Source organism: Maylandia zebra, linkage group LG6, assembly GCF_041146795.1.
Source record: "Maylandia zebra isolate NMK-2024a linkage group LG6, Mzebra_GT3a, whole genome shotgun sequence".
In the NCBI taxonomy this organism is placed as follows: Eukaryota; Metazoa; Chordata; class Actinopteri; order Cichliformes; family Cichlidae; genus Maylandia; species Maylandia zebra.
The window spans coordinates 8,881,742-8,909,609 of NC_135172.1; the positions used below are offsets into that span (position 1 = coordinate 8,881,742).

Sequence of the window (27,868 nt, forward strand, 5' to 3'; positions counted from 1 at the left end):
TATTTGTTATCAAATCCTTAAAATCTGTAGAAAAACAGTGATCAAAAGACATTCTAAGCTTGAGCGGTCAGCAAAAGTCGACTTCCCCCATCACCCACTCATTCACAAAAATTCCCTCGGGACGTGAACAGGTGATATAGCAATCACTATTACTATTACCGACACCACGTGACCCAAAGCTACGCCTATCCACAACAAGGCATTTAGGTTGCAACGCAGCACAAGCCAGGACTCGAGCACTGATGCACAAATAAGCAAGTACCTAGACAGCATAAATGACTGTGACTGTGATGCACTCACCTTTTGGTCAAAAAACAAAGAGCGTTTCCCTAGTCTACACACTGTTGCCTTGAAGGTCCTCTCAAGCCCTGCTTCTTCTGCCCCAGTTGAGAGAGTTTTTAGTAGTGGAGGCATTCTAATGAGACCCCACCACGCACGGCTAGGCTATAAGATGTTGCAATCTTTAGTTTTCTTGAAGTGCAATCAATCACTGTTTTAAAATGTGAACTGTTTTCTCTCCCTCCTCTCTGAAAATATGCTGTTTGTTCATTAGATATTTTTTGTTCATAATATTTGTTCATAAGATATCTGTTATTTGTCTGTGTTCTATTGTTCCTGCCCTACTGAACAACAGGCTTGATTTCATTGGCAGTGTGTTGTAATCACATGCCACTGAAGACATCAAGATGGCAGAATCTTTTAAGCACTTGTTCTTATTCTTATTAATGCACAATTTCTATTGCTATGTAATATTTGTAGTTTGCATCTGATTAATGTGAGGTGTGCATGTGCATAAGTAAATGTTTTTCAACTCGGTCACTCACACCAAACAAAAGAGCATTTTGTGTCAAGTATATAAAAAATGTAGCCTAAAAAACATTACAGATCTATGCAGTATATTAATCACTTATATAATTTTTTACATAAAGATAACATTAAAAACTCACGTCTCATCATGATTGATGTCTCAATCAGAGACATTATTCTATTTTTTCCAACACATTCCAGACATTCTTGTTTGATGAATTTCCAACAGTTTAGGTTCAAACATATTTTACATTTTTCTCATCAGCTGCAGTTTGAGAAAAGAAATCTATAATTGTGAAGAAAACTTAGCAGTGTCTGATTTAATGTGCCTTATTTCCTGCTGAGGCTCCACTTCTCACTGTGTGTTTCTATGAAGTCTTGTACATTTAACATATTTTGTACTCTAAAAATCCAAACACAGTTTGTAAATATGTTCATGTTTCCTCCTCCAGATGCTTCCTCTCAAAAGCTTCCCTCTGTGTCAGTGAATCCCTCTGCTGAGATAGTGGAGGGGGCCTCTCACCCTGCGATTGTTAGGATATTTTTAAAAAGGGGATTAAAAAATAAGAAAAATGTAATAACAGAAAGTCATTTTTAGCTGTTTAGACCATCTTTGCCTGCTTATGCCAACAAACAATGTTGGGGTGTAACGGAATACATGTACCAGCATAACAGGGGGGTATTTAAAATACAAAATATGAGTAACTGTATTCCGTTATGTGTTAACGTTTAAAAAGGTGGTATTAAGAATACAGTTTGTACACTCAATATGTAAATGACACGGCTGTCTTTTCCTGTGTCAGGCTGTCCCCTCTCTATTTGTGGTAATTCCATGCCGATGGAAACCCAAACAAAACACGCATTAAGAGGCTCTAATGCCGGGGTGTCAATCTCGGGGCCCATGTCACCTTTACTTGCGACCCACATAATTTATGTGTTTTTGCCACACACTCGCACTCTCCTCCTTAAAGCTGTCTCACTCACTGAGGGGTAGTGATCCTGATCCTGAAATATCGATACTTCCAATACCAACGTTTCATGTTGCATGATCAATTCCCATATGAAAATATCAATATCTAATGTAATTACATTTGATTTTATCATAAAAATGACATACAGAGAAAATTAAACTCAGCAATTAACAGGATAGTCAGCAATACCCTGTTAATAGGTTATTGCTGACTCTCATTCATGTGCGTGCTACGGCTCTGCATGAGCGTGAGCCAATGAGAGTCCCAAGGCACTTTAGACCACAAAACATGCAATCTTGACTTTGTTCACAGATCATAACTGCATTTACGTTCAACATAGAAATTGTGCTTTGTGCGATGTATGTGTGAAAACAGTTAAATAGGGATGGGTACCGGTTCTGACGTAAATGGTAGTAACCAGACCAAAAAGCAGCGCACATTTCGGTGCTTTATATCGGTGCTTTTTTTCCTGAAATGTCATACACTTTGGATTCTAACCAATCATTTTATAGTTAACATTGTTATCTTTTTACAAAAAAAACAGCTAAACATGAAAGGTTTTTGGACAAAGTTTGTGTTCTCCATTCTTTAAGCACCGGTTCAGCACCGTTTCAAAAGTACCGGTTTGGTACTGGTATCGGATAAAACCTAAATGATACCCATCCCTATAGTTAAATACTGTGGCAACACGACAAACCTCATTAAAAAAAAATGGGGTGCCGCTCTCACTCAATGGGAATTGGCTCTTCTGATTCACTACATTGTTATGATTTAATCTTTGTTTTCTGAGTTACCTTTGTTGCAGCTGCTCCAGTTCCTTGATTGAAGAGGCAAGAGATGGAAAAGGGGCAGAGCGAGCTTTAATGGAGGACTGCAAATTGTCTCATTCCATAACTCGGGACCATGGGGGGGTTTGGAGTTCATTATGTTAGTTTCAGTTAGGTTTTGTATGTTTTTGTCACGGCTGGGGCAGCAGTCGTGTGGTGGAGTTAAATGAGGACCCAAGATGCAAGAAACGTCTAGATGCAGGTGAGCGTTTTATTTACAAATGGTGAAATATACACAGAAACGAGGGTGGCGAGGACTGCACAAAGACAAGAACCTAAACTGGGAAAAACTAATAAACCTGGAACACGAGATGGAACAGAGAGACACACGGAGAGATACCAACTAACGCAGAGAAACACAGACGACGCGACGAGGAGCACAGGCAGACACACACTATAAATAGGTAATCAGGAAATGGCACACAGGAGGGGACACAGCTGGAACTAATGGGCATAACGAGACACAACCAAGTAAAACAGACTGTTTTACTACATGACTCGTGGACACGAACAGAGCACAGAGGAAAGACACAGGTAGGGCTGATAAAACACTTGAGCACTAAACACAAGAACCAAACCCTAAGAACTAATACCAAAATTAGAATAAACACTAGTGATGGGTAGATGAGGCCTCGTGAAGCGTTTCAACACATTCCCCAAACTGTATCGATACTGTGTCGACACAGTGTTGCTGTTTTTCTCCATACTGACACCTGCTGGACCTTAAAAATCATTGCAGGCAACTTACTTCAGACTTGCAACAGACACTAATTCAATGACCTAGACATACTTGTATACACTGTAAGGTATTGTACTGTCCATGGAATCATTTTATATCTTTTACATTTCAAATGTTGTAGACATCTTTAAAATATATTGTGAATGTCATTAAGTGAAAATTAGAATGAAAGTATTGTAAATGTAATTTTACCCATTTAAATGTAATTGACTCAGAGTTTATTATAAATTTTTATTCAGAAAAATAAGTTTATCCAATGTTTTTGCATTCAGTCTATTGTGGGTTTTTTTACACTATTTCCCCAGCTTTGGAAAATACACGTTCACTGTAATGCCAGGTGGAAAAGGTTAGGATAAGATGTTCGTTAAAGGATCCTCTGATCGTGGAATGTTTCTCTCCGCCAAGTAGCGCTGGACCTCAGTGATGGAGTCTGCTGTTGCATTGTTTGTTTGTCTGCCAACTTCTTCATCGAGCCGATGCCACGGGTTTTCTGAAATAATAAAAAATTAATGCCGTTTTAGTTTTTGTCATCTACTCCAAATTAGTACACATTAGCATCAAAATAAATGTATGAATAAGCTGATAATACTGAACTTGCCTGGAACAGGTGACTGCTCTGATGAAGGTCCAGGCTGTGGCTCAGATGTTGTGCGGGCAATTACTGCAGCACACTCCACTTTTAGGCAATTGACTGCCTCGCTACACTTGGAGGAACTACGAAATCCAAGTTTTTTAAATCTGGGGTCTAAAAGTGTTGAGAGGGTCAACACACTTAATGACTCCAGATTAGAAGCAGTGTCTGTGACACGATGCCTAAGTTGGTCATGGAGATGGGTGGCAGCTTGTGTGTGTAGATGTAAAGAGTTCCGCTCAAGTGCACAATATAGCATTTTCATCATCGGGATTACCTTTGATCCTGAAACTCTCCTCAGACAACTCCACTGTGGCCTGATGGAAAGGGGCCAACACAAGAAGTGCTTCCCTTATGATGTTACATTCATCAGTCGTAAGTGGACTTAAATCTGTTGGAAGAGAAGCAAGAGATACCCAGACTGCTTCTTTCTCATCATGTAGCCGTGACAGCATCTGATATGTGCTGTTCCAACGCGTTGGTACCTCGTTGATAAGTTCCAAGATGGGCCATCCCATCTGCTGCTGCACTTGAGCAAGCTTTTCTTTGGCTGTAGTGCTGGATCTGAAGAATGATACGATTTGTCTAGATTTATCTCTTATGGATGAAAGTTCAGGGATTTGATCGCATGATTTCTTGACTAATAAATTGAGTTTGTGTGCAATGCAAACTGAATGTCGAATTTGGAGCAATAATGTTTGGTGCTGCATCGGTCACAAGACACCTTACCTTATTTGTGATGGCCCAGTCATCCATCATGCCCTTTTTGAATTGGGCCAAACTGTCTGCAGTGTGACTTTGTGGAAAGTGTTTCACACCCAACACAGATGTACACAACTGCATTTTCTCATTAATGTAGTGACAGGTAAGAGCCAAGTAAGCCTCCATATTCAAAGAGGTCCACAGGTCGGCTGTTATACTCACTGCCACAGCTTGCTGTACTTCCATTTTCACTCGTTCGAGTTCCTCCGTATGTTTTTTGGCTATCAATTCCTTTATGGTCTGAAGATGAAACAAAACTAAATCAGTATGCAGTACAAACCTTTCTGGTTGGCAAAACATATGATGGATCAAGGACCTGAACCAGCTCCCTGAACCCCTCACTCTCCACAATGCTAAGGGGTTGGCAGTCCTTTATAATAAAATTCAGGACTGCCTGGTCCAGAGCAATCTTCCTAGATGCTTGATTTCAAAATAATAAAACATTAATTTAAAAAAAAAAATGATAAAGCTGCTCAATGTCTATATAGGCCTACCTGTGTTCATTCTTGGTGTGTTTGTCTCCTGATTTTCATGTTTTGCTCTGTAATGCCTAAACATTGAGGAGGTGCTTTTGTTTGTGTACGAAAGCTCCGCAGAACAGATGCGACATTTAACCTGCAAAAAATAAAATAAATATTTTACACTGCAAGTCACAATGCTGTTTTTCCTATTCTGATAGATTACACTGAAACAAAGGCAGACACACAGTTAACTTATTTGCAGTTAAAAGATCGAAATGATCCCACACAGCAGAAACTTTTCTTTTTCTTTCGGGCTCCATTTTGTTGTAGAGGGATATGTATTTTTTTTTCTTTGTGAGAGTAATTTTGGATTTTTTGGTGGCGACTCATTCCGTTGACAGATGCTGATGCGGTACCTTTTAAACACAGTTTGGCGTGTTGGCAATGAGCGATACAGCAGCTGTATCGATCACGTGACTTTTTCTTAAAGGACACACTATAAGGTATTGTACTGTCCATGGAATCATTTTATATCTTTTACATTTCAAATATTGCGTCAGTGTTGCTGGACCCATCACTAATAAACACAAAAAACAAGGGTCGCTGGGTCAAATGACCCAGGATCATGACAGTTTTACCCCCTTTTTGTGGGCTGATCAGCCACTATTTAAGTTTCCCCTATGTCTCGTTAAGTTACCTCAGTTTTTTTGAGTTATCAGTATTGTTTGTCAACTTTGAGTAGAGTTCTGTTATTTTGACCTCTTTTATGGGCCAAGATTTTGATTCTTTTTGCATGATTTAACCAACTATGTTTTTGGGTTAAATAAAAAAAAATCCTTTCTTGGCCTTTAACCTGTGCCTAAGTTTCCGTCACTGCTCCGTCCATCACAGTATCTGATCGATACTTTGTTTCTCTCCCCCTTAAGTTCAGTAGGTATAACTAAATTGTATTAAATAAAGTTTTTAAAATTTTAATTTCAATCACAGCTCACACCCTGTATTTTCACTTCCCGGCAGACTCAAGACTATTTTGTCATACACTCTGGCAAACCCACACATGTGGTAAAACTGTGGGCAAAAGTGATTTTTGTCATGGCTGTGTGCAGGCAGGCAGGGGGATAGGACCCAAAATGCAGGACTCGGAGGCAGACGTGAACTCAAAATACACAGCTTTATTGCTGGAGCAACGGAACAGAAACTAAACTAAAGTGAGAATACAAAAAAATAAACTAAGCAGGCAGATGACCGGAACACACAGATAACCTGAGGGTGCGACATGACACTGAGCAAGGGCAAACACAGGGCTAATATACACAGGGAAGTAATCAGGGAATGGAAGACAGGAGGGAGACACAGCTGGGAGAGATCAAGGCTAACGAGACCGGGGGAGCAAAGCTGGACACACTGGCATAGTACACAACCTTTCAAAATAAAACAGGAAACAACAAACAAAGATGCAGACTAAGAAACACGGACTTTACACGGGCAGAATTAAACCTAAACTAAACATGAGACACAACCTAAGAGCTAATCCCTCACCAAGAATAACTGAAACAGATCTATAATAATAAAAATTAACAAAGCACCAGAGCATCAGAAAATAATCCATAATGCAAAAATAAACCAAAACATAAGAAACTCAAAATGCTGGGTCAACACTGACCCAGAACCGTGACAATTCTTTTCTTGTCCTTGCCTAAGTGTGCTTGCTTTTTCTTTTGGGTTTGGTTTTTTTCAAGTTACTCATTACTTTCAAAGTAACTAGTTACCAGGGAAAGTAACTTTGGTTTTACTCAGAATTCTTCTATAATTGTGTTGCTTCCCTAACTGGATACCAGCTTGCTTACATGTTAGCACTATCCTGCCACAAGTGCACTGTGCCACCTAATGGCCTGAACCTAGAATGGCAGTGTAGTAGTGCGAGTGCAAGTTAATGATGAAATGAATGGAACTAAATTTGAAATTAACAATGTTTGTTTTATGTCTCACTTTTTTATCTGTCTGTTTTAAATCGATTTCTATTGTTTCAAACCGCTATAAATCCAAACACATCATTTTGGGGTTGATGCAGCAGTGTTATAAATCTAATCATTGTACATAGTATCACTAGGAAGAAGCAGTGGATCACAAAACACCACATACAGTGTGTTGAAACTTTTGAAAAGTATATTTATTTTTGCCATTGAAATGGGTAGAAAGTTTACTTTTAGCAGTGCCAACATTAAACTGTGCCTCAGACCATTTAGGAGCTGTAGGTATCAAAATAGTGCAAAAAATGGTTCAACGTGAACACAGTGAGGTTTGTCCATTCTGTGTAAGCTGAACTGCACCAACTGCAGACCTCATGTTCAGTAATGATGGGCAAACAAATTATGGCAATAAATGTAGTTTACTGATTTGAGATAACCTGCACATGATACTTGTCTTGCTGATGCTGAATGCTCTCATGATACAATTGTTTACCAGTGTGAAGTTTGATTTCACTTCCAGATCTTGTTTTCCAGGCTATGATGGTGTGTATGCAGGCTCCTAGCAGAGCCAGGTTTTGAGGAAACTTAGTATGCAAAACACACTAACATTTTTTATTGCAGTGTTATAGGTCCGGGGAGGGGCTGCTCCAGAGGAGGAGACGCCTTGATGTTGCCTGGGACATGCTCTGGCTAACCTTTTTCTTTAAGACAGGAATCTAGGGTTGATGAGTTGACTCATGGGAGTGTCCATGCGTCAAGAGGAGGGGTCCAGAATTACATGAATTACATGAAACTATGTTTTCTAAATTAGGATTTTTGCAGTGATTTGTGTGATTAACAGTTCATTTACAGGTATTGAGCCTATGCAAAGTGTTGCATCCATGTTCAGATGAGGCTTTGATGGCCTATAAGTGAAGTTCACTGAACTAAGGAGTGTTATTTGATGATGGTTGACATGCTTTCCAAATAGACGTTTTTCCTCCTAGCAAGGAAATATAGGTGCAGCAGTCAGAGTGTTGCTGAAAGGAATCTCCTGAGAAATCTTCAGAGGCCCAGTGAGAAGCAAGAACCATTCCAGGCATAGCTGACAGCCCAGGCAGTGGTTGAGGTCAAAGGTCGAGCTGGATGGGGACCACGAAACTGCGTTGGAATGAGAGCTGTGCCAAGGGGGCTTTCCAGAGGCCAACAGAGGAGATTGTGGACAACAGATGGGAACCTGAAGGATGAGGGGAGCGTGCCACGCTCCATCGACAGCGCAGAGGGAGTTCGAGGATGGCATCATGATTCTGTGAAAAGCACAGGAACCAGAAGCTGTGGAGGTGATGACAGCAGTTTCCTATGAACATCACCTAATGCTGTGTCACTGTACTATGCATACGATGACACTCTGAAGACTGCTGGGATCATAAGAACAGTAAGATGACTGGATCCAACACCCTTTCCACAGAGGAATTTTCCTGGAGAGGATGGACAACTGAGGAGTCATAAGTATCCCCCACAAGATAAAGGCCTGAAGTGAGGTGATGGGGGTTGATAAAGGCCATAAAACAGGAGGGCTGACGAGGCCTGAGGCCTGCAGCTTTCAAGATAGCTGAGACCCATGTTTGAATGTTATTCTACATACATTTGGACTCTGGTCCTGTGGACAGTGATGGGAACAACTGGAAGGGACATCTACGAGGCACTGCAGAACTTAACTGCTCTGCAGAAATATGTGGCAGACCACACATCAGGAGGAGACGCGTCACAAGGCTGGATAGCCTGGTTGACATCTGGACCATGGTGGAATATGTTCTTAAAGTTTTGACTCCCATTCTTACATTGTTGGCATTGTTTTGCTTGGTTATAGGTTGCATCCTGCCATGTGTAAGATCGATGGTGAATAAAATGATTGCTAACACCTTTACCAACTTTATATTGTTGCAGCAGAGTGACATGGATGCTAAGGCTAATGTGTGTGTATGAAATGAAGCCTGCACTGAAAATGTTGACAAGTGGTGTAGAGCTGAAGATATATATACGCCGTATAGCCTTAAAAAATGACAAAAGATCAGGGGTGGGCAACTCCAGGCCTCGAGGGCCGGTGTCCTGCAGGTTTTAGATGTGTCCTTGATCAAACACAGCTGATTCAAATGGCTAAATTACCTCCTCAACATGTCTTGAAGTTCTCCAGGGGTAATGAACTAATCATTTGATTCAGGTGTGTTGACCCAGGGTGAGATCTAAAACCTGCAGGACACCGGCACTCGAGGCCTGGCGCTGCCTACCCCTGGTTTAGATGAACTGCTGGACTTACAGACCAGCAGGTTTAGGGAAGTCATTTATGGGGTCACACACTGACCCACCACACATACACACATACTTACACAACGCACAGGCAAGGTACTCTTTGTGTGTATGTATATGTGTGTATGTATATGTCATATGTTAATGAACCTATGTGAGCTCAATAAAAGAACAATGTTACGGGGAAGCGGACGAGGGCGACTGGGGTCAAGTGAAGGAACGTCGCTTGTCGTAGTTCTCTCCCTCATGCATGAGTAACACGAAGAACTTTGCCTACTTGTGTCTTGCTTTTGCTGTGTAATCAAATTGTCCTTAACGTTCCAGCGAATAAGTTTACGCTACAAACCTATCATTAATATTTCTAAATTGTATAATTTTGACAGGATATAGTTTTATGAAGAGCAAAATATTTAAAGTTAAAGTTTATTTTTTTTAAGTTTATTTAATCTGGAATAATATTCCTGTCTGTTTTTATTCATATTTATGTTTAAAAAACATTGTTTTGCTGTGTTCAATAAATGTTTATCTTGTTTGGCCCTCGACCTAAAGCGTGCCTTAAGTTTTGGCCCCCTGTGCAATTGAGTTTGACACCCCTGTTTTAAACCCTTTGGAGAGAATGAAATGTAAGTCGTCCTTTCTTTATCCAGGATTCAAATGTTTTTAGGGAAAAAGTCTCATCATATGTGCACCATCTGAAAGTTTCAGCATAATTTGTATTTTATATAATTTGACAACTTTCTGCCATAATTTCAATGTAAAACTTTTCCAGTTCAATTTTATGTCTAATTTGTCTGCAGGAAATCCATCTGCAATAACTGCTTGAAGTGTAATATTGGTGCATAATTCCAATTCAGATTTTTTCCATTATCCTTGTAGTCTTTGTTGTCCTGCAAGGTAGTAGTTTCTTAAGCATGGTAGAGCCATCCCTCCTCTTTCTTATCCTTGCTGCAGAACACTGAAATGATTCTACGTTTCATAACCTGCCAGATGAATTAGGAAATCTATTTGTCCCACTCTGTAAACTCATTATCACTTACTTCTACCGACAGTGTTCAAAAATATATAAAAGATAATATATAAAAGACGAGGAAGGATATTCATCTTCATTTTAAAATAGTATAAGGTTCCGTCTTTGAGAGTTTACGTTTAAATAATCAGCAATTATATCAGATACAATGTCAGGCACATACCACAATGTGCCCGTGCACATTGTGCAAAAATATCATTTTGCACAATTATAAGTGAGGGTGGAAGATGATCGTAACAGATGGCAGAGAGAGGGGAATCTTTCCCTGACATTTGCATGCTTTTTCCAAACAAACATGATCGACATAAACTTGTGCAGCTAGTCGCTGTGAATGGCAGGTGTGGCCATTCATTCCTTTGAGGCACTGCCTCGCTTTTTCTGTCATTTCCACATAAATTCTACGTTTACTTTAAAACTCCCTGTTATTTATGTGAGTTAATGTGAGTCTTAAAGTGTCTGACCTGAACCACAATGTTAGAAAGTTGTGTCCAAAAGAGGAAAGTAAAAATTGTTTTAAAAATACTCAGTCAGTGAAAATAGTTGACAGTGATATGACCCGTACCACATACAGGAGAAGACCCACAACATTGTCAAACTCATTTCTTTTTAACAAAACAAGCCAGAGATGTTTCAGTGTGACAATAAAACCTGAAGTCTTTCCAATTCTGTATTTATGTTTACAGCCTTACATGCAAATTCTTACATACAAAGCAAAATTTTTACATTTAATTTTAAATCCTTACTAAAGACATAATAAAAATGCAAAGGCATAATTTACAGTGGTTCCCAGCATTAAGCACCACTTAATGATCAAAATAACAAAGAAGGTAGAAAAACAAATGTCTTTTTGGTTCATTAGGCTGAGAGTGAGAATGACTTGAAGGGATTTCACAGTTATGTACAAGAATTACAGATCCTTCCATCGTCATTTTTTTTTCTAAAATGTATCTTGAATAAAAACACTTTTGATAACAAAACAAATACATGCTAACTTGTTTTGACTAAATATGATGATGTGGGAACTTTCAGGCTAAATATCTTTAGCCTGAGTCTCAGGTGTATCAAACATATCGCTCACTCTACCCACTGTCTGCCACACTGCACCGAAGTAAGAGACAGATAAAGCATTAAAGGATGAACTGCTGAAATGAATAACAGAAGATTGACATTATTTTTTGTATAAATGATACCATTAAACAAAAGCATCTCGGTGTCTTTCATAGTGGGCACAAAAACATTTCTGTAAATTAATAGAAATTGTTGATCATTTTGATTATGGAGCAAAGCACAGAAAAAGAACTCCCAGTACTGTCTCTGTATTTTATTTTTTATATTTATTTAGAGTATAAGCTCAGTAGATTTCTTTGTAATGACATTAGATTGGCTGACTGTGGAAAAACACCACAGGCTGCTCAGCGCAGGTTTCATACATGAAGAAGAAGACATTTCAAATTGTGGCAGTCTTTGTTTTATTAAGCAAACATTTTAGTTTTAATGGTCTAACACAAAGGGCTGTTTGTGACACTTGAACTGAACACCTGCTGTAACCTGACTGGACTTGACACCAGCTGTTCCTGCTCCTCCTTGTCATCTGTCTGTGCTGCAGTCAGAGCCTTTGACGATTCATCGGGATTCAGTCAGGATGAGAGTATACCTAATGAAGAGAGATTAAATGCTCAGACTGAAACAGCTTCACTCATAAAACATGTGCATGTATTTCATAATAAGTCATTTGCTGAGTGGCATTTGCGCCAACTCCAATAATGCAAATAAACAAACCTCAGTCATCTCTACAGGTTCATTTGGTTCAGTTTTTAAGATGATGCGCTTCTTCCTCCTGGATATAATAAAAAAAAAAACTAAAAAAACTTTAGTATAAATGTTATGAACTTTCAACTTTCAAGCTAAGAGTCTAATGGGAAAATAAAAGAGGGGTAAAGTGTTTGTATTGTTTTACCTCGTCAACAGACTCAAGACAAGCAGAGTAATCAGGATCAGGACCACCAGAGTCAGCCTGATGATATTCATGATTATTATTTTGGATTTCCCTAAAACAGAGACAAATACATGGCAGAGATTTCTCAGCAGTAAGATTAGATTGTTTGTTGTTTGCCAGGTGATGCTATTAGTTATTCATTGTCATAATCCACTCATACAAATGTTTTTCCTTTAAAATGAATGAATAAATAACTTTAAAATATTGTATACAATATAACAATTATATTAACATACTAAAAGATGCATTTTCTGAAGAAACAGCAGTGTGAATGCTGATAACTGATATTTTGAGCTGAAATGAAATAATTGCTGAATGTTAAGTGAAAAATAAAGAATTTTTCACTTGAAAACAAAAGTGCAGAACGGTTCAAAGCTGAAGTTCACACAGAAGTTGGAAAATAGCCGAACATGTTTAAAATGTGTATTAGAAAAACCTGAGTAATGACAAAAGAAAATTTAGCATCAGAAAACATCTGAATAACCATTAAAAGTTCATATTCTGCATCTCTGAGCTTTGGAAGACACACTGTCTGAAAGAAAACAACGATGGTTTTGTTTGGAGGTAAAAACAATGGCTGTAGATCAAACACTGTTGTTTTCTTTCTTCAATGCTTAATCAGCATCCACACTAATTACTGTATAAATGTGTGTACTGTATTTACTTTACATCTGTTATTTTAAGGAGTGTAAAATTTACCTGCAACAACAGTCAGCTGTAAGGTGGAGTTATGAGTACATATGTACATTTGCATAATGACTGAAACTAGCACCACTGAATGAACAATGGACTGGGAGGTCAGTTCCTAGATCATTAAAATGCAAATTCTCACGACCACTGATCAACAGCCATGAGTACCATTCACAGAGAGTTGGGGAATGGCTGCAATCACAGCATTGTAAGATGGTGAAAGATGTACCCTTAGGCCCCCTCCTCGATTCAGAGATGGTCTTTCCCTTTTCACGTAAATGGTCTCCTTGACTCCCCGCTCAGACCAGCGTTCTTCCCTGTACAGGATGTGTACATCCTCAATGATTACCTGCTACAACAGTCAGCTGTAAGGTGGAGTTATGAGTCCCTCTGTTGTTGTGGGCCACACAGTAATAACGCCCACTGTGCTCAGGTCTGATGTTGCTGATGGTGAAGTTGTGTCCTGATGCTTTAGGTGAGTTTTCATCCTCCTTGCACCAGGTGTAGTTAGCTGCTGGGTTAGCATCACTGCTACAGGTCAGAGTGACTGAACTGCCCTCCACTATCTCAGCAGAGGGACTCACTGACACAGAGGGAAGCTTTGGAGCATCTGGAGGAGAAATAAGAGTTTAATGTAAATTATCAGTGTCTTACACACACACTGTTAATGAAAAAACTAAGTTACATACTGTTAAGGTTCAAAATATTGGGGATGGAGACAAGAGAAAAAACCACAATAACAACACTGGTCCGGCCGGGTTGAGTCAAACGATGATTTAATGATCACACACGTGGGAGATGGACACTGATGCAGACAGCCTCAAAATCTCAAAATGGTGGAGCATTGCTCAAACTTTTATAACCTCTGGTGCCTCCACCTTATCATAAAAAACCTAAACATTCACATGCTCTCTCTCACACAGCGCCTAAGCTACGACCTTGGCTCCCTGTTTATCTGCTCCTGCTGAAATGGGGCAGAAAACTCCAGCACACTCTGTTCTCTTCTACTCAGACAAATTAGACAATAACCTTCTGCGAACAGTATTTCTTATAACTCAGCAATATAATGCATCATAAAACAATATCATTCATTCACAACAAGTCAGCAATTTAATGTAATGCAAATCAGTTTAACTAATGCAATAGTTATCAGCTTCTTCTAATTCAGGAGAATAATGCAAACTAAAACTACATAATAATTCACAATCTTTAATTAGGGGTATAACATGGCATAAAATAATATCATAATTTTACAATACGTAGAAGAGTACATTGATGTGTTATATTTATTAAAAGAAATTCACAGAACAAAAAGAAATCCTAAATAACCTTTAGTCCAAAAAAGTGTGACAAAATTGTATAAAATATAAATAAAATACAAATACAATATATTGTTTTGCAACTCATCAGAACACAGAAAACATACCACATCCTAAGCTAAGACAATGTACTTAAAAAATATATTTATTTTACTCACATTTCACATCAATAGTTCTGCTTTCAGATCTATTTTGTCCCAGGTCATTATCAGCTGTACAGTAATACTTTCCAGAATCAGAGGGCAGGATGGAGCTGAAAACATGTTGGTTTTGGTAACTGAGAGGGTTGATGACATCCTCCTTGTACCAGGTGTAACTAGCTGCTGGGTTAGCATCACTGCTACAGGTCAGATTCACTGAACTGCCCTCCACTATCTCAGCAGAGGGACTCACTGACACAGAGGGAAGCTTTGGAGCATCTGGAGGAGGAAACATACAATATGTAATTACAATATATACAATATATAGTTAGAACCAAATTTTCAAATATTAATAGCTTATATTCTAAAAGGAAAACATTGTAAACTTCCCAAAACGAAACAAATCAGCTTTATTGAGGAGTAAAGGAGTAAGAGAAGTGAACTCACACACTGTTAGAATGGAAAAGCTCTTATCCTTTCACAGCACAGTTAAAACTGTCTGCAGGTTTTTCTTCAGCTAAAAACTTGTTTGATTTCAATATTAGAGGAATCTCAATGAAACCGCTTTGCTTTGAAGAATTGCTTTGTGTGTAATGAGAAGCTGCAGTTGATGTTCTCAGTTGGATAAAGCAGTCTGTTATTTAAAGAAATGTCTCAAATATTTGTATGAACACACTTTTGAAAGTGGAAATGATCGGATCAAACTATATATCACTATTTACTGAGATTTCGATGTAAGATAAGATAAGATAAGATAACCTTTATTAGTCCCACACGTGGGAAATTTGTTTTGTCACAGCAGGAAGTGGACAGTGCAAAAGTTATGAGGCAAAAATTAGAATACAATAAGAATAAATACAGTACACAACTGTACAGAATAGAATAAAATGAAATACTATATACAGTAGAATAAAATAAAATAAATATACAATAAGATAAAAATAGAATACAAATACTATATACAACTGAGTAAAAATACAACGATGACAGAAAGGATTATTGCACTTAGTATTATTGCATATGTATGGATGTGTGTGCTTGATCAGTTAAAGTCTTTATTATGGAGTCTGACAGCAGTGGGGAGGAAAGACCTGCGAAATCTCTCCGTCCCACACCGTGGGTGCCGCAGTCTCCCACTGAAGGAGCTGCTCAGTGCTGTCACAGTCTGCTGCATGGGGTGGGAGATGTTGTCCAACAGGGATGACAGCTTAGCCGCCGTTCTCCTGTCACTCACCACCTCCACTGGGTCCAGAGGGCATCCTAGAACAGAGCTGGCCCTTCGGATCACCCTGTTCAGTCTCTTCCTGTCCCCAGCAGAGATGCTGCCGCCCCAGCAGACCACACCATAAAAGATAGCAGAAGCCACAACAGAGTCATAGAAGGTCTTCAGGAGTGGGCCCTCCACTCCAAACGACCTGAGTCTCCGCAGCAGGTACAGCCTGCTCTGCCCTTTCCTGTAGAGGGCGTCTAAGTTATGAGTCCAGTCCAGTCTATTGTTCAGATGAACACCAAGGTACCTGTAGCTGTCCACAGCCTCAATGTCCATACCTTGGATGTTCAGTGGTTGCAGTGGAGAATGCTTGTGCCTGCGAAAGTCTACCACCAGTTCCTTGGTTTTACTGGCGTTGATCTGGAGGTAGTTCAGCTGGCACCAGTCCACAAAGTCTTGGGTCAGACCTCTGTACTCCTTGTCGTCCCCATCAGTGATGAGGCCGACTATTGCAGAGTCATCAGAGTACTTCTGCAGGAAGCACTGGGTGGAATTGTGGGAGAAGTCTGCAGTGTAGATGGTGAAGAGGAACGGAGCCGGAACCGTTCCCTGTGGGGCCCCCGTACTGCAGACGACCCTGTCCGACACACAGCCCTGAGTCCTCACATACTGTGGTCGGTCGGTGAGGTAGTCCAGGATCCAGGTAGTGAGGTGATGGTCCACTCCAGAGTTCACCAGCTTGTCCTTTAGAACCGAGGGAAGAATGGTGTTGAAGGCACTGGAGAAATCAAAGAACATGATTCTCACAGTGCTTCCCAGCGGTCTCCAGGTGAGCGAGGGAACGATGTAGGAGGTGAATGACGGCATCATCCGCTCCAATGCCAGGCTGGTAGGCAAACTGAAGTGGGTCCAGTGATGAGCTTATTAGGCGCCGAAGCTGAGCCAGGACCAACCGCTCCAGGGTCTTCATCAGGTGGGATGTCAGAGCCACCGGCCTGTAGCTGTTGAGGTCCTTGGGGCGTGAAGTCTTTGGCACTGGTACAACACAGGAGGTTTTCCAGAGCTGTGGGACTCTTCCCAACCTCAGGCTCAGGTTGAAGAGGTGCTCCATCACCCCACACAGTTGGTCCGCGCAGGACCTGACGACCCTCGAGCTGATGCCATCTGGACCCGCTGCCTTCTTGCCATTAATCCTCCTCAGTTCCCTCCTAACCTGGGTGGTTGAGAGAGACAGGCTGGAGCCTTGTGTTGAGTGTGTATTGGATGCTGCAGTTGGGGGTGGGGGGGAGTGAGCAGGGTGAATAGAGGAGGTGTGAAGTGTCTGAGGTGGAACAGCAGCAGTGGGGGTGGGTGAGTCTGCAGCCGATGTTGCAGACTGCCTCATGGCTGAATCAAATCTGTTGAAGAAATGATTCAGTTCATTTGCCCACGTCACATCCCTCCCAGGCAGAGAGTTCTGCTGTTTGTGGCCCGAGATGGTTCTGAGGCCTCTCCAGACTTCACCAACGTTGTTTTGTTGAAGCTGGTTCTCCATCTTCTGCCTGTAGCTCTCCTTCCCATTCCTTATCAGTCCCCTCAGCTCTCTCTGCACCCTTTTCAACTCCTCTTTGTCTCTGGATTTGAAGGCCCTCCTCTTCTGCTTGAGGACGGTTTTAATTTCTGGGGTAATCCAAGGTTTGTTGTTGGAGAAACACCGTACAGTCCTGGTAGGTACAGTGTTATCCACACAGAAGTTTATATAGTCAGTAATGCATGTAGTAAGGCTGTCGATGTCCTCTCCGTGGTCATCACAAATCACCTCCCACACAGTCGACTCAAAACAATCCTTAAGAGCCTCCTCGCTCTCCTCTGACCATCTCTGTACTGTGCGGGTGGCTGGTGGCTCCCTGCGCACTAAGGGCTCATACACAGGGACAAGGTGCACCAGGTTGTGATCAGATCTGCCCAGGGGAGGGAGAGGTGATGAACTGTATGCCTCTTCTGCATTGGCATACAGTAAGTCCAGTGTTTTATTGACTCTGGTTGGGCAGGTCACATACTGGGTGAAGGTGGGCAGTGTGGAGTCCAGTGAGGCATGATTGAAGTCCCCTGATATTATGAGAAGGGCTCTCGGTGATTGTGTTTGCAGTCTGCTGACCACAGAGTGGAAAGAGTCACAGGCTGCATCCGCGTTGGCCGAGGGGGGGACATACGCTGTTATCGCAATAACATGCGAGAACTCCCGGGGCAGGTAGTACGGACGCATGCTAACGGCTAGCAGCTCAATGTCTCTGCTGCAGAGTTGCTCTTTTACAGTGATGTGCCCAGGGTTACACCATCTGTCGTTCACAAAAACTGCCAGTCCCCCTCCTTTCCTCTTACCGCTGTCTCTGGTCCTGTCCGCTCGCAGCAGCTGGAATCCCGGTAGTGTCACGCTTGTGTCCGGAGTTAGCGATGTTAGCCACGACTCCGTTAGCATCATGATGCTACATTGCCGGTACTCCCTCTGTGACCAGGTTAGCGACGTGAGCTCATCCATCTTATTGGGTAAAGATCTTACGCTTCCAATAATTACAGAAGGAAGAGATGGTCGATAACGTCTCCTTCTCGGGCGACGGCGCTCCTTCCCAGCACGACACCCCCGTCTTTTCCTCCTCAGCTCGCTGGGAATATCGGGTCTGTCCGCCGGCAGTACCGCTGCAGGACGCAGCGCTAACAGCTGATCCTTACTGTAAACAAAGGATCTCTGCTCTGGGTCCCCAGACACGGGTGAAAAAAGTAGAAATAAACTGAGAAAAACGACCAGGACTAGCACAAAACAGCAGAACATGGTTGCAGAGTCTAATTACTAATACGTTAGTTATAAAAAAATTACGAGAAAAAAGATAAGAAAGAAAGAAACTCAGAATGAGCAGAGCTGCTGTAACAGGCTGCCGCACACGGGGGGCGCCGGAAGCGCGAATGTAGACATTTGTAACGGTTCTTACATGTGTTCATCTACAGTGGCTTGCAAAAGTATTCGGCCCCCTTGAACTTTCCCACATTTTGTCACATTACAGCCACAAACATGGATCAATTTTATTGGAATTCCACATGAAAGACCAACACAAAATGGTGTACACGTGAGAAGTGGAACGAAAATCATACATGATTCCAAACATTCTTTACAAATAAATAACTGCAAAGTGGGGTGTGCGTAATTATTCAGCCCACTTTGGTCTGAGTGCAGTCAGTTGCCCATAGACATTGCCTGATGAGTGCTAATGACTACCAGTGTTGGTCAAGTTACTTGAAAAAAGTAATCAGTAATTAATTACTGATTACTCCCCCCAAAAAGTAATCCCGTTACTTTACTGATTACTTATTTTCAAAAGTAATTAATTACTTAGTTACTTAGTTACTTAGTTACTTTTTAAAAACACGATTTACAACCTGAAGAGGTGATAAAGTGATAGATCTTTCAGCCCAATTCTACTTTTTCTACATAATCCATCATACAAAATGTAATCAAATGGAAAAGTCTCTTTTTTTAACTTGTTTTATCAGTTTTAATCTTTTAACTTTATGCATCAAGCAAAACATTTAATTATATGCAACATTCTCTGACTTGAATAAATTAGTTTAACATTTAAACCTATTTTCTACACATTCCAGCACATAAAATAAAATATTTTTTGTGTTTTCACTCACTCTTTCAAACAGATGCAAGTAAAACACAGCAGAAAATAAATAAAGTCAAAGACTCAGCGGTCCTTTTGCTCTATTTTCACCTGTAAAGCAGGAGCAGGGTAGGCGGAGGGTTACCCTGGTGTAGGTGTGCTGCGGTCAGTTGAAGAATCCGCGCGAGTGTCTCTGTGAGTTTCCCATTACGTCGTAGCTACTCGGTGCTTGCTCGGAAGTTTAGGGGTTTTTTTCGCTGTAAAAAGAAGTTTTCTTCCCACGCACGATGGACGCTAATGTTTTTGTCACTTTTTATGGAATCAAACTCAAAGTAAGGTCAGTACTTCCACACTTTAAACGCTGCACGCTCATACTCTCTCCCGCACTCGATATATTATCCATTGTTGATCTGCACACAGCTGCTGTCACCAACGTCGCACTTGCTTACGTCACTGTCATGAGACATTCTCGCAAAAAAAATCACGGTTTTAGTAACGCAGTAACGCAGCGTTCCTACGGGAAAGTAACGGTAATCTAATTACCGATTTTGCAATAGTAATCCCTTACTTTACTCGTTACTTGAAAAAAGTAATCAGATTACAGTAACGCGTTACAAGTAACGCGTTACTGCCCATCTCTGATGACTACATAGAGTGCACCTGTGTGTAATCTAATGTCAGTACAAGTACAGCTGCTCTGTGACGGCCTCAGAGGTTGTCTAAGAGAATATTGGGAGCAACAACACCATGAGGGGATAAAGTTACTGAGAAATTTAAAGCAGGCTTAGGCTACACAAAGATTTCCCAAGCCTTGAACATCCCACGGAGCACTGTTCAAGCGATCATTCAGAAATGGAAGGAGTATGGCACAACTGTAAACCTACCAAGACAAGGCCGTCCACCTAAACTCACAGGCCGAACAAGGAGAGCGCTGATCAGAAATGCAGCCAAGAGGCCCATGGTGACTCTGGACAAGCTGCAGAGATCTACAGCTCAGGTGGGGGAATCTGTCCATAGGGCAACTATTAGTCGTGCACTGCACAAAGTTGGCTTTTATGGAAGAGTGGCAAGAAGAAAGCCATTGTTAACAGAAAACCATAAGAAGTCCCGTTTGCAGTTTGCCACAAGCCATGTGGGGGACACAGCAAACATGTGGAAGAAGGTGCTCTGGTCAGATGAGACCAACATGGAACTTTTTGGCCAAAATGCAAAACGCTATGTGCGGCGGAAAACTAACACTGCACATCACTCTGAACACACCATCCCCACTGTCAAATATGGTGGTGGCAGCATCATGCTCTGGGGGTGCTTCTCTTCAGCAGGGACAGGGAAGCTGGTCAGAGTTGATGGGAAGATGGATGGAGCCAAATACAGGGCAGTCTTGGAAGAAAACCTCTTGGAATCTGCAAAAGACTTGAGACTGGGGCGGAGGTTCACCTTCCAGCAGGACAACGACCCTGAACATAAAGCCAGGGCAACAATGGAGTGGGTTAAAACAAAACATATCCATGTGTTAGAATGGCCCAGTCAAAGTCCAGATCTAAATCCAATCGAGAATCTGTGGCGAAAACTGCTGTTCACAAACGCTGTCCATCTAATCTGACTGAGCTGGAGCTGTTTTGCAAAGAAGAATGGGCAAAGATTTCAGTCTGTAGATGTGCAAAGCTGGTAGAGACAAACCCTAAAAGACTGGCAGCTGTTTTTGCAGCAAAAGGTGGTTCTACAAAGTATTGACTCAGGGGGCTGAATAATTACGCACACCCCACTTTGCAATTATTTATTTGTAAAAAATGTTTGGAATCATGTATGATTTTCGTTCCACTTCTCACGTGTACACCACTTTGTTGGTCTTTCACGTGGAATTCCAATAAAATTGATTCATGTTTGTGGCTGTAATGTGACAAAATGTGGGAAAGTTCAAGGGGGCCGAATACTTTTGCAAGCCACTGTATCTTAGATTATAAAACATATCCTGCCATTTGTCCTCCAATTTTCAAAAGCATAAAGCTGACTAATTTCTGCATTAGGCTGGATGGAATACCCAGCATTCATACCCTACACACTTTTTTTTTTATTAGTGATATGACCAACTAGAAATATTGCTGCCCTTGCTAGTCACCTTAAACTCTAGTCTGTGGTCTTCTTATTGTATTAATATATAATGGCAGTTACTTGTTCAAAGATGAAGAGCCCACTGGCCAGTAACCTGGGCTGCACTCTTGACCGATGACTGAGCATCCAAAAAGAAGGAAGGATGTAAAGGAGAACCAGGAAAGGAAGCAAATGACAGCCCACTGGCAAAGGCAGTCTCATTCGGCATAAAGGAGTGGATGCTAGCTTGGAAGAAACCAACTTCTGTCTGTGCTGCTAAGGTTAGCCAAACTCTGCAAACTAATAAGCATATTTTGAATTCAGTGACAGCAGCACATTTTCAAAAGATCTGGAGCAGAGACACTTTTACCTTTTTGAGGGTCTGAATATCACAGGCATCCAATATTCATCTCAGTCAATGCAACTTATGCACACAGAGTTCTCTAGATTCGCTCAATATTTGATGGTATCATGTAATGTAGTTTGTCAGATATCCAGAGTCTTAAAACATAAAATCGTGGACGATAATTTTGTAAAATTCCCACAATTTGTAGTCACAGGTTTTTACAGATTGAAGAACCTTTGCCCGTCTTTATTTCTGAGAAACTGCGTCTCTCGGATTTTATTTTTATACCCAAACGTGTTGCGAGACTGTTGCCAGTTAACTTGATGCAACATGTTCCTCCAGATGATTTTAGTAACTCTTAGTTTTCCAGCCTTTTGTTGGCCCCATCCAAATTTTTGGACTTGTGTTACTGTCATGAAACTCAGAATGAACAAATACTTTACTTGTACTCTTTAAATCGTACATTTTCTCAGCTGATATTTTTTTATGTTCTATTATGAATAGAAAACATGTAAAATTTGTTTATGACATTTTCTAATCATGGAATTCTGTTTTTTTTTTCTATTTGAATGCATAAAAATAGTTCAGCTCACACACTCAACCATTGAAAATAAAAAGAATAACAGTATTTCTAAAAACTGCAAACATGGTCTTCGTGATATGTAATTCAAGTTTTTCCATATTCCTGCAGCAGTCTCACAGCTCTTCAAAAAGTCTTTACAGCTTATAAATGTATTTTACTCACATTTCACATCAATAGTTCTGCTTTCAGATCTCTTTTGTCCCAGGTCATTATCAGCTGTACAGTAATACTTTCCAGAGTCAGAGGGCAGGATGGAGAAGAAAAAATGTTGGTTTTGGTAAATGAGAGGGTTGATGACATCCTCCTTGTACCAGGTGTAACTAGCTGCTGGGTTAGCATCACTGCTACAGGTCAGAGTCACTGAACTGCCCTCCACTATCTCAGCAGAGGGACTCACTGACACAGAGGGAAGCTTTGGAGCATCTGGAGGAGGAAACATAAGAATCACAACAAAACCAAATTTTAGAAATTTATATTCTAAAAAGAAAACATTGTAAACCTCCCAAAAGAAAGGCCTCTGACTAAAACTAACATACAGACACATTCACGTAAATAAAGAAAAATTAAATATAATTCTCTTAATGAAACAAAAAGTAGTGAACTCACACACTGTTGGAGAAGGGAATTGCTCATATCCTTTCACAGCACAGTGAAAACTGTCTGCAGAATCAAATGTGTTGAGGTGTAAATATTGTTCGTCTGATGAAAGTTTGTGTCCATTCCTGTACCAGATGTAGGAAGATTGATCGGGTAGCTGACAGTTGTTGTGACATGTCAGCTCTGTCCAGTTAGAATAAGAGTTTACTGTTGATCTCCTCACATGTACCTGGAGCTGTGGACCTGGGAGCAAACAACAGATATTATATTAAAACAAACTCTCAACATACAGACAGCTGAAAAGCTTATAAATGTTTAAAGTTACTTCCACTGAAAATTATTTTATCTGTGACAGTCAAAGTGACTCCAGGTACATCAGAATATTTCCCTCTTGGATCGTTTGTTATGAATCTGAACTTGTACTCGCTGAGTCGCTCTCTCTCAGGTCTGTGATTCTCAGAGTGCAGTCGTTGTTTTTACACTTATACTGAACACGGTTTTTGTACTCTGACTCTGTTTTCAGGTCCACAGGTTCATTATTTTCATCTCTGATGAACCAGAATTTTTGGACAACTCTTGTATTTATTCCATTTATAGTCGATGGGTATCTGAAGGTGCAGCGTATTTCTGCTGTTGCTCCTTTGAAGGCACAGACCTGAGTAGAAGTGTAAGTCACATCCCAGACATCCTTCACCACTGTGAGACAGAGAGAGTTGGATATTAGTCAGAGTCACAACATCCGAGGACAGAAATGAAAACGATGTGATAAGGCCTCAGTATAAGCCCATGAGAAAGGTCTCCTCCCTTCAGTGACCTCAGTGTAGGATAACTATTTATGAGCTCCGACTACACAGGTTGTGTGATCAACAGAAAATACAAACCAGTAGTGTTACCCTTATGAAAACCTATAAAATCTACAGCTCATTTGCCACATGGCTCCACAACATGGCATTATGTTAAAGCATAAACTCACCCACTGAAGGAGAGTGGAAGTTCTCATATCCTCTGACAGCACAGGAAATCCTGTTTGTAGGATCCAGGTAGTTTAGAAGAAGATTAGATGTTTGTCCTGTGATGATCTGTTCATTCTTGTACCAGATGTAGGAGAGATTATCAGGCAGAGGACAACTGCTCTCACACTTCAGATCTGCTGACTTAAAATCACCTCTGACAGCTGATCTGCTCACCTGCACCTGCAGATCTGCCCATTAGTAAATAAAGAACATTAAGCTCAGCTGACAACATTCAGATAAACCACACAAACACACTCACAGCAAACACTTGGATTTAAAATAGTAAACGAGTGGATGAACATGTTACCTGTGACAGTCAAAGTGACTCCAGGTACACCAGAATATTTCCCTCCTGGATCGTTTGTTATGAATCTGAACTTGTACTCAGCTGAGTCGCTCTCTCTGAGGTCTGAGATTCTCAGAGTGCAGTCGTTGTCTTCACACTGATACTGAACACGATCTCTGTACTCTGACTCTGTTTTCAGATCCACAAGTTCCTTATTTTCGTCTCTGATGAACCAGAATTTTTTGTCAACTCTTATTCCATTTATAGTCGATGGGTATGTGAAGGTGCAGCGTATCTCCACTGTGGATCCTTTTACAGCACAGATCTGAGTAGAAGTGTAAGTCACTCCCCAGCCATACTGACCCAGAACGACTGTAACACAGAGCACATCATAACAAAAAATAAAGTTAGATTAACAAAAATTAAACAGACTCATTTGGATTAGTATTTTTCTGTAGGCTACATTTTCAGCTTCATGTCATGGAAAACAAAGTTTGCAGATTTTTATTTTCAGCTAAAGATTCATCTGATCTTCACATTAGACGACAGGAACTGAGTGAGAGCAGCTGCTTTGTAGACTGAGTGTAATGAGAACCTGAAGTTACTGTTGTCATTTGGACAGATAATTAGACTCTCACTTAATGTTAGAATAAAACAAACTATAATGAAAAATGATTTGCTGATGATAAAGGTAAATGTGTAGAAGTTACAGGCTGCTAGAGTTGACTGCATTGACCCACTGTTGCTCTGTGCACAAGGTAAGATGAGCTTGAAATTAATTTAAACATATTTCAGCCATCGTATGAGAGTGAAGGCAGCATGGAGATGGTTAGCACTGATGATGGAGACAGGAGAGGACATGGGAGAGGAGAAGCACGTGTAACAGTAACAAACACATAAGAGTAGAAACCTTTGTTGGAATTATTGCTCATGTAGTTTAATGTATTTCAGTCTAAAATCTTCAAAATCAGAAAAAGAAACAAAAAAAATAAAGCACAACTAAATTTTGAATAATTGTATAAACTTGTTTAAAAGTAAGTTATCGTTGGGTTGAAAGCCTTGTTACTTTTTGTTTTGTTATATATTCTGTTGTGTTTAATGATCATTATTTTCTGACCTTGATGGACGATTTCATTTTTAACCAATCGGATTTGTTGTCCCGCCTTTAGCTGTTTCCTGTCTGTTTACACTGGTAAAGCTGCTTAGCGCTACACCCGCTAAAGGTGTACCAACAATGCTAAAGGAATGTTGTTGCTATTCAGGCTGGATAGCGGCTGAAGCCTGAGGTCTGTTCGGTCAGCTGCTACATCTGGAAACCTGTTTTTTGTGAATACACGGTGCTTTGCATTGGTAAGTTTTTTTTTAAATTGGATATCAAGAAACAGAGTCCACAGAGAACTTCCACAGACCTTCTGGAAATCAACAGAAGAATGATGATCTTCCATTGCGATGGATGGTGAGGCACAGCTCATATGGAACTGAATCTTGCAGTCCGATTGTGGCAGAACAAAATGTGCAAAACATACGTTGATTGTTGGACTGGTTTCACACCAGTAAAGTGCCCAGATCACCCAACAGGCCTGAACTGGACAACACTGACATTGAAAAGACCCAGGTCTGAATTCATTTTACTTTATTATATTTTTTTGGTATTCATGCACGCACGCTGTATTCGCTACTGTTGTTGGTTGTAATTCAATTCAATTCAATTCAATTTTATTTATATAGTGCCAAATCACAACAAAAGTCGCCTCAAGGCGCTTGTAATACAGTTTACAATATTTTAATACAATGAGATGCAGTTTCAACATCTTGTGGTTGTGTTTTCCTTGTGGTTACCCATCCTCTTGGCTCCTACCATTCCTTAAGTTTCTAAAATTGGCCATCTTTTGTTATTTTTCTTACATACTGGTTACACGGGCAGAGTGGCGACGAACGGAACCACAAAGAAGAAGAAAGAAATAAAAATCGAGGCAACCATGGTCCTACAGTACTCTTTTTATTACATTTATGGCTCTTTTAATGGGACATTAACTGGAGGGACAACTGTGCCACTGTCCATGAAAGAGCTGAGGAGAGCCCAAGGGTCACCCCGCAGCCGTGGAGCAAAAGCCAGAGGGGGTTGCAGTGACATGCCCGTCACTGCAATGATATAGATTCTTACACAGTCAGTATCAGAGTTTTTGTTATGAAAGGGTACATTTTAGATAATCAATTATTAACTCAGAAACACTCCAAAACAGAAAGGCACTAATCACTACTGTAGTACTCTAAGCACTACTGAAGAGCAGTGGTTAGACCCAAAATAGGCCTAATGGAGTATTTTGTTAGTTTAGTCAAATTGAGTTCTAGCACACACTTAAAACATCCACTGTTGACCAAAATGAAGCACAATAAACAGAAATAAAATGGAAAACATAGGAGAACAGGACAGGATTTTAAAAAGAAAGTAAAATAATAAATAAATAAAACAGATAAAAGTAGTTGGACCTCATTCTGATTTAAAGGGTAAAGAATAAAAAGTAAAAATGTAGTCTATGGAATTAACAATTTCTTACACAAGGAACTTCTAGGATAAATTACACCCAAACACACTTATATAACAAGAGACACACTGACACATAGAGACACTTCAGCAGAACCACAAAGAAGGACACAAACACAGACACAGAGACATGTTCTCATATGGGGACGTTACATGTTGGCTTTTCTGTGTAACGAGCTAAAAAATTCCATTTCACAGATAAAGTTTTGTTAAACGTTAAATGACTCATTCATTTTACAGAGCAGCTAGAAGTGGCTGTAGTGTCACTATCACTTAGTCAATGGCAGCCATGACTTTACAATTTGGTCTTTATGTAGAGAAAGAAAAAAGGAAAGAGGTGAAGTGAGACTGATAGTCTGGGTTTTGTCAGCATGAAAACAAAAAGAGGAACAAACAGTTCACACTGATAAACGTCAGCCATGTTCATCCTGAGGAAATCCACTTAAACACAACAAATACATTCTGTGAATCTAAGACGACAGATGATTTATAATAATTAGACTAAATTATTGGGTCTTTCACCCAAACATCATTAGTGTCCAGATTTATGGCACTGGAATAAAACGCAGATAAAATGATTAGACTGTAAAACTCTGAACTGCTGAGTGTTAACAGTGCAAAGAAAAACATTCAAGAATGGAGACAGAAGGCTGGAGCTGCAGAGCTGTAAGGACAGACGATGTTTCACACAGCATCATTTTACAGATGGAAGAAAAATACATTCACCTGAAAAAAAATCAGTGTCTGAATTATATTTTCTGTCACATTTGGTTACTCAAAGTAGAATTACTCACAGCAGACCAACCTGTCACAGTGAGGAGAACAAATCCACTGACTGCTGTTATTACACTCATAGCTGCTCCTCTCATTGCTCTGTGTGAGCCGTTAAAATGCAAGTAGATAACTGACAGTCCTTTCTGTAAAGCAGAAGTC

The 27,868-nt window shown here is 40.4% G+C and overlaps 1 protein-coding gene and 1 long non-coding RNA gene across 2 annotated transcripts; both read right to left on the reverse strand.

The window, feature by feature from the left end:
- Nucleotides 1–4,324: 4,324 nt before the first annotated feature.
- On the reverse strand, nt 4,325–4,944 carry LOC143418908 (uncharacterized). Its single transcript, XR_013098854.1, has 3 exons — nt 4,705–4,944; nt 4,461–4,539; nt 4,325–4,366 (listed from the first exon to the last, which is right to left on the reverse strand). It is a non-coding gene; the product is annotated as an uncharacterized LOC143418908 (long non-coding RNA).
- Nucleotides 4,945–11,258: 6,314 nt separating this feature from the next.
- On the reverse strand, nt 11,259–27,868 carry LOC101486404 (B-cell receptor CD22). The gene is made up of 9 exons (XM_024802678.2): nt 27,741–27,868; nt 24,412–24,762; nt 23,101–23,334; nt 22,657–22,917; nt 14,645–14,905; nt 13,517–13,777; nt 12,439–12,529; nt 12,261–12,318; nt 11,259–12,135 (listed from the first exon to the last, which is right to left on the reverse strand). The coding sequence occupies exons 1-9, from the start codon at nt 27,802–27,804 to the stop codon at nt 12,115–12,117; spliced, it is 1,602 nt and encodes a 533-aa protein (XP_024658446.2). The 5' UTR covers nt 27,805–27,868; the 3' UTR covers nt 11,259–12,114.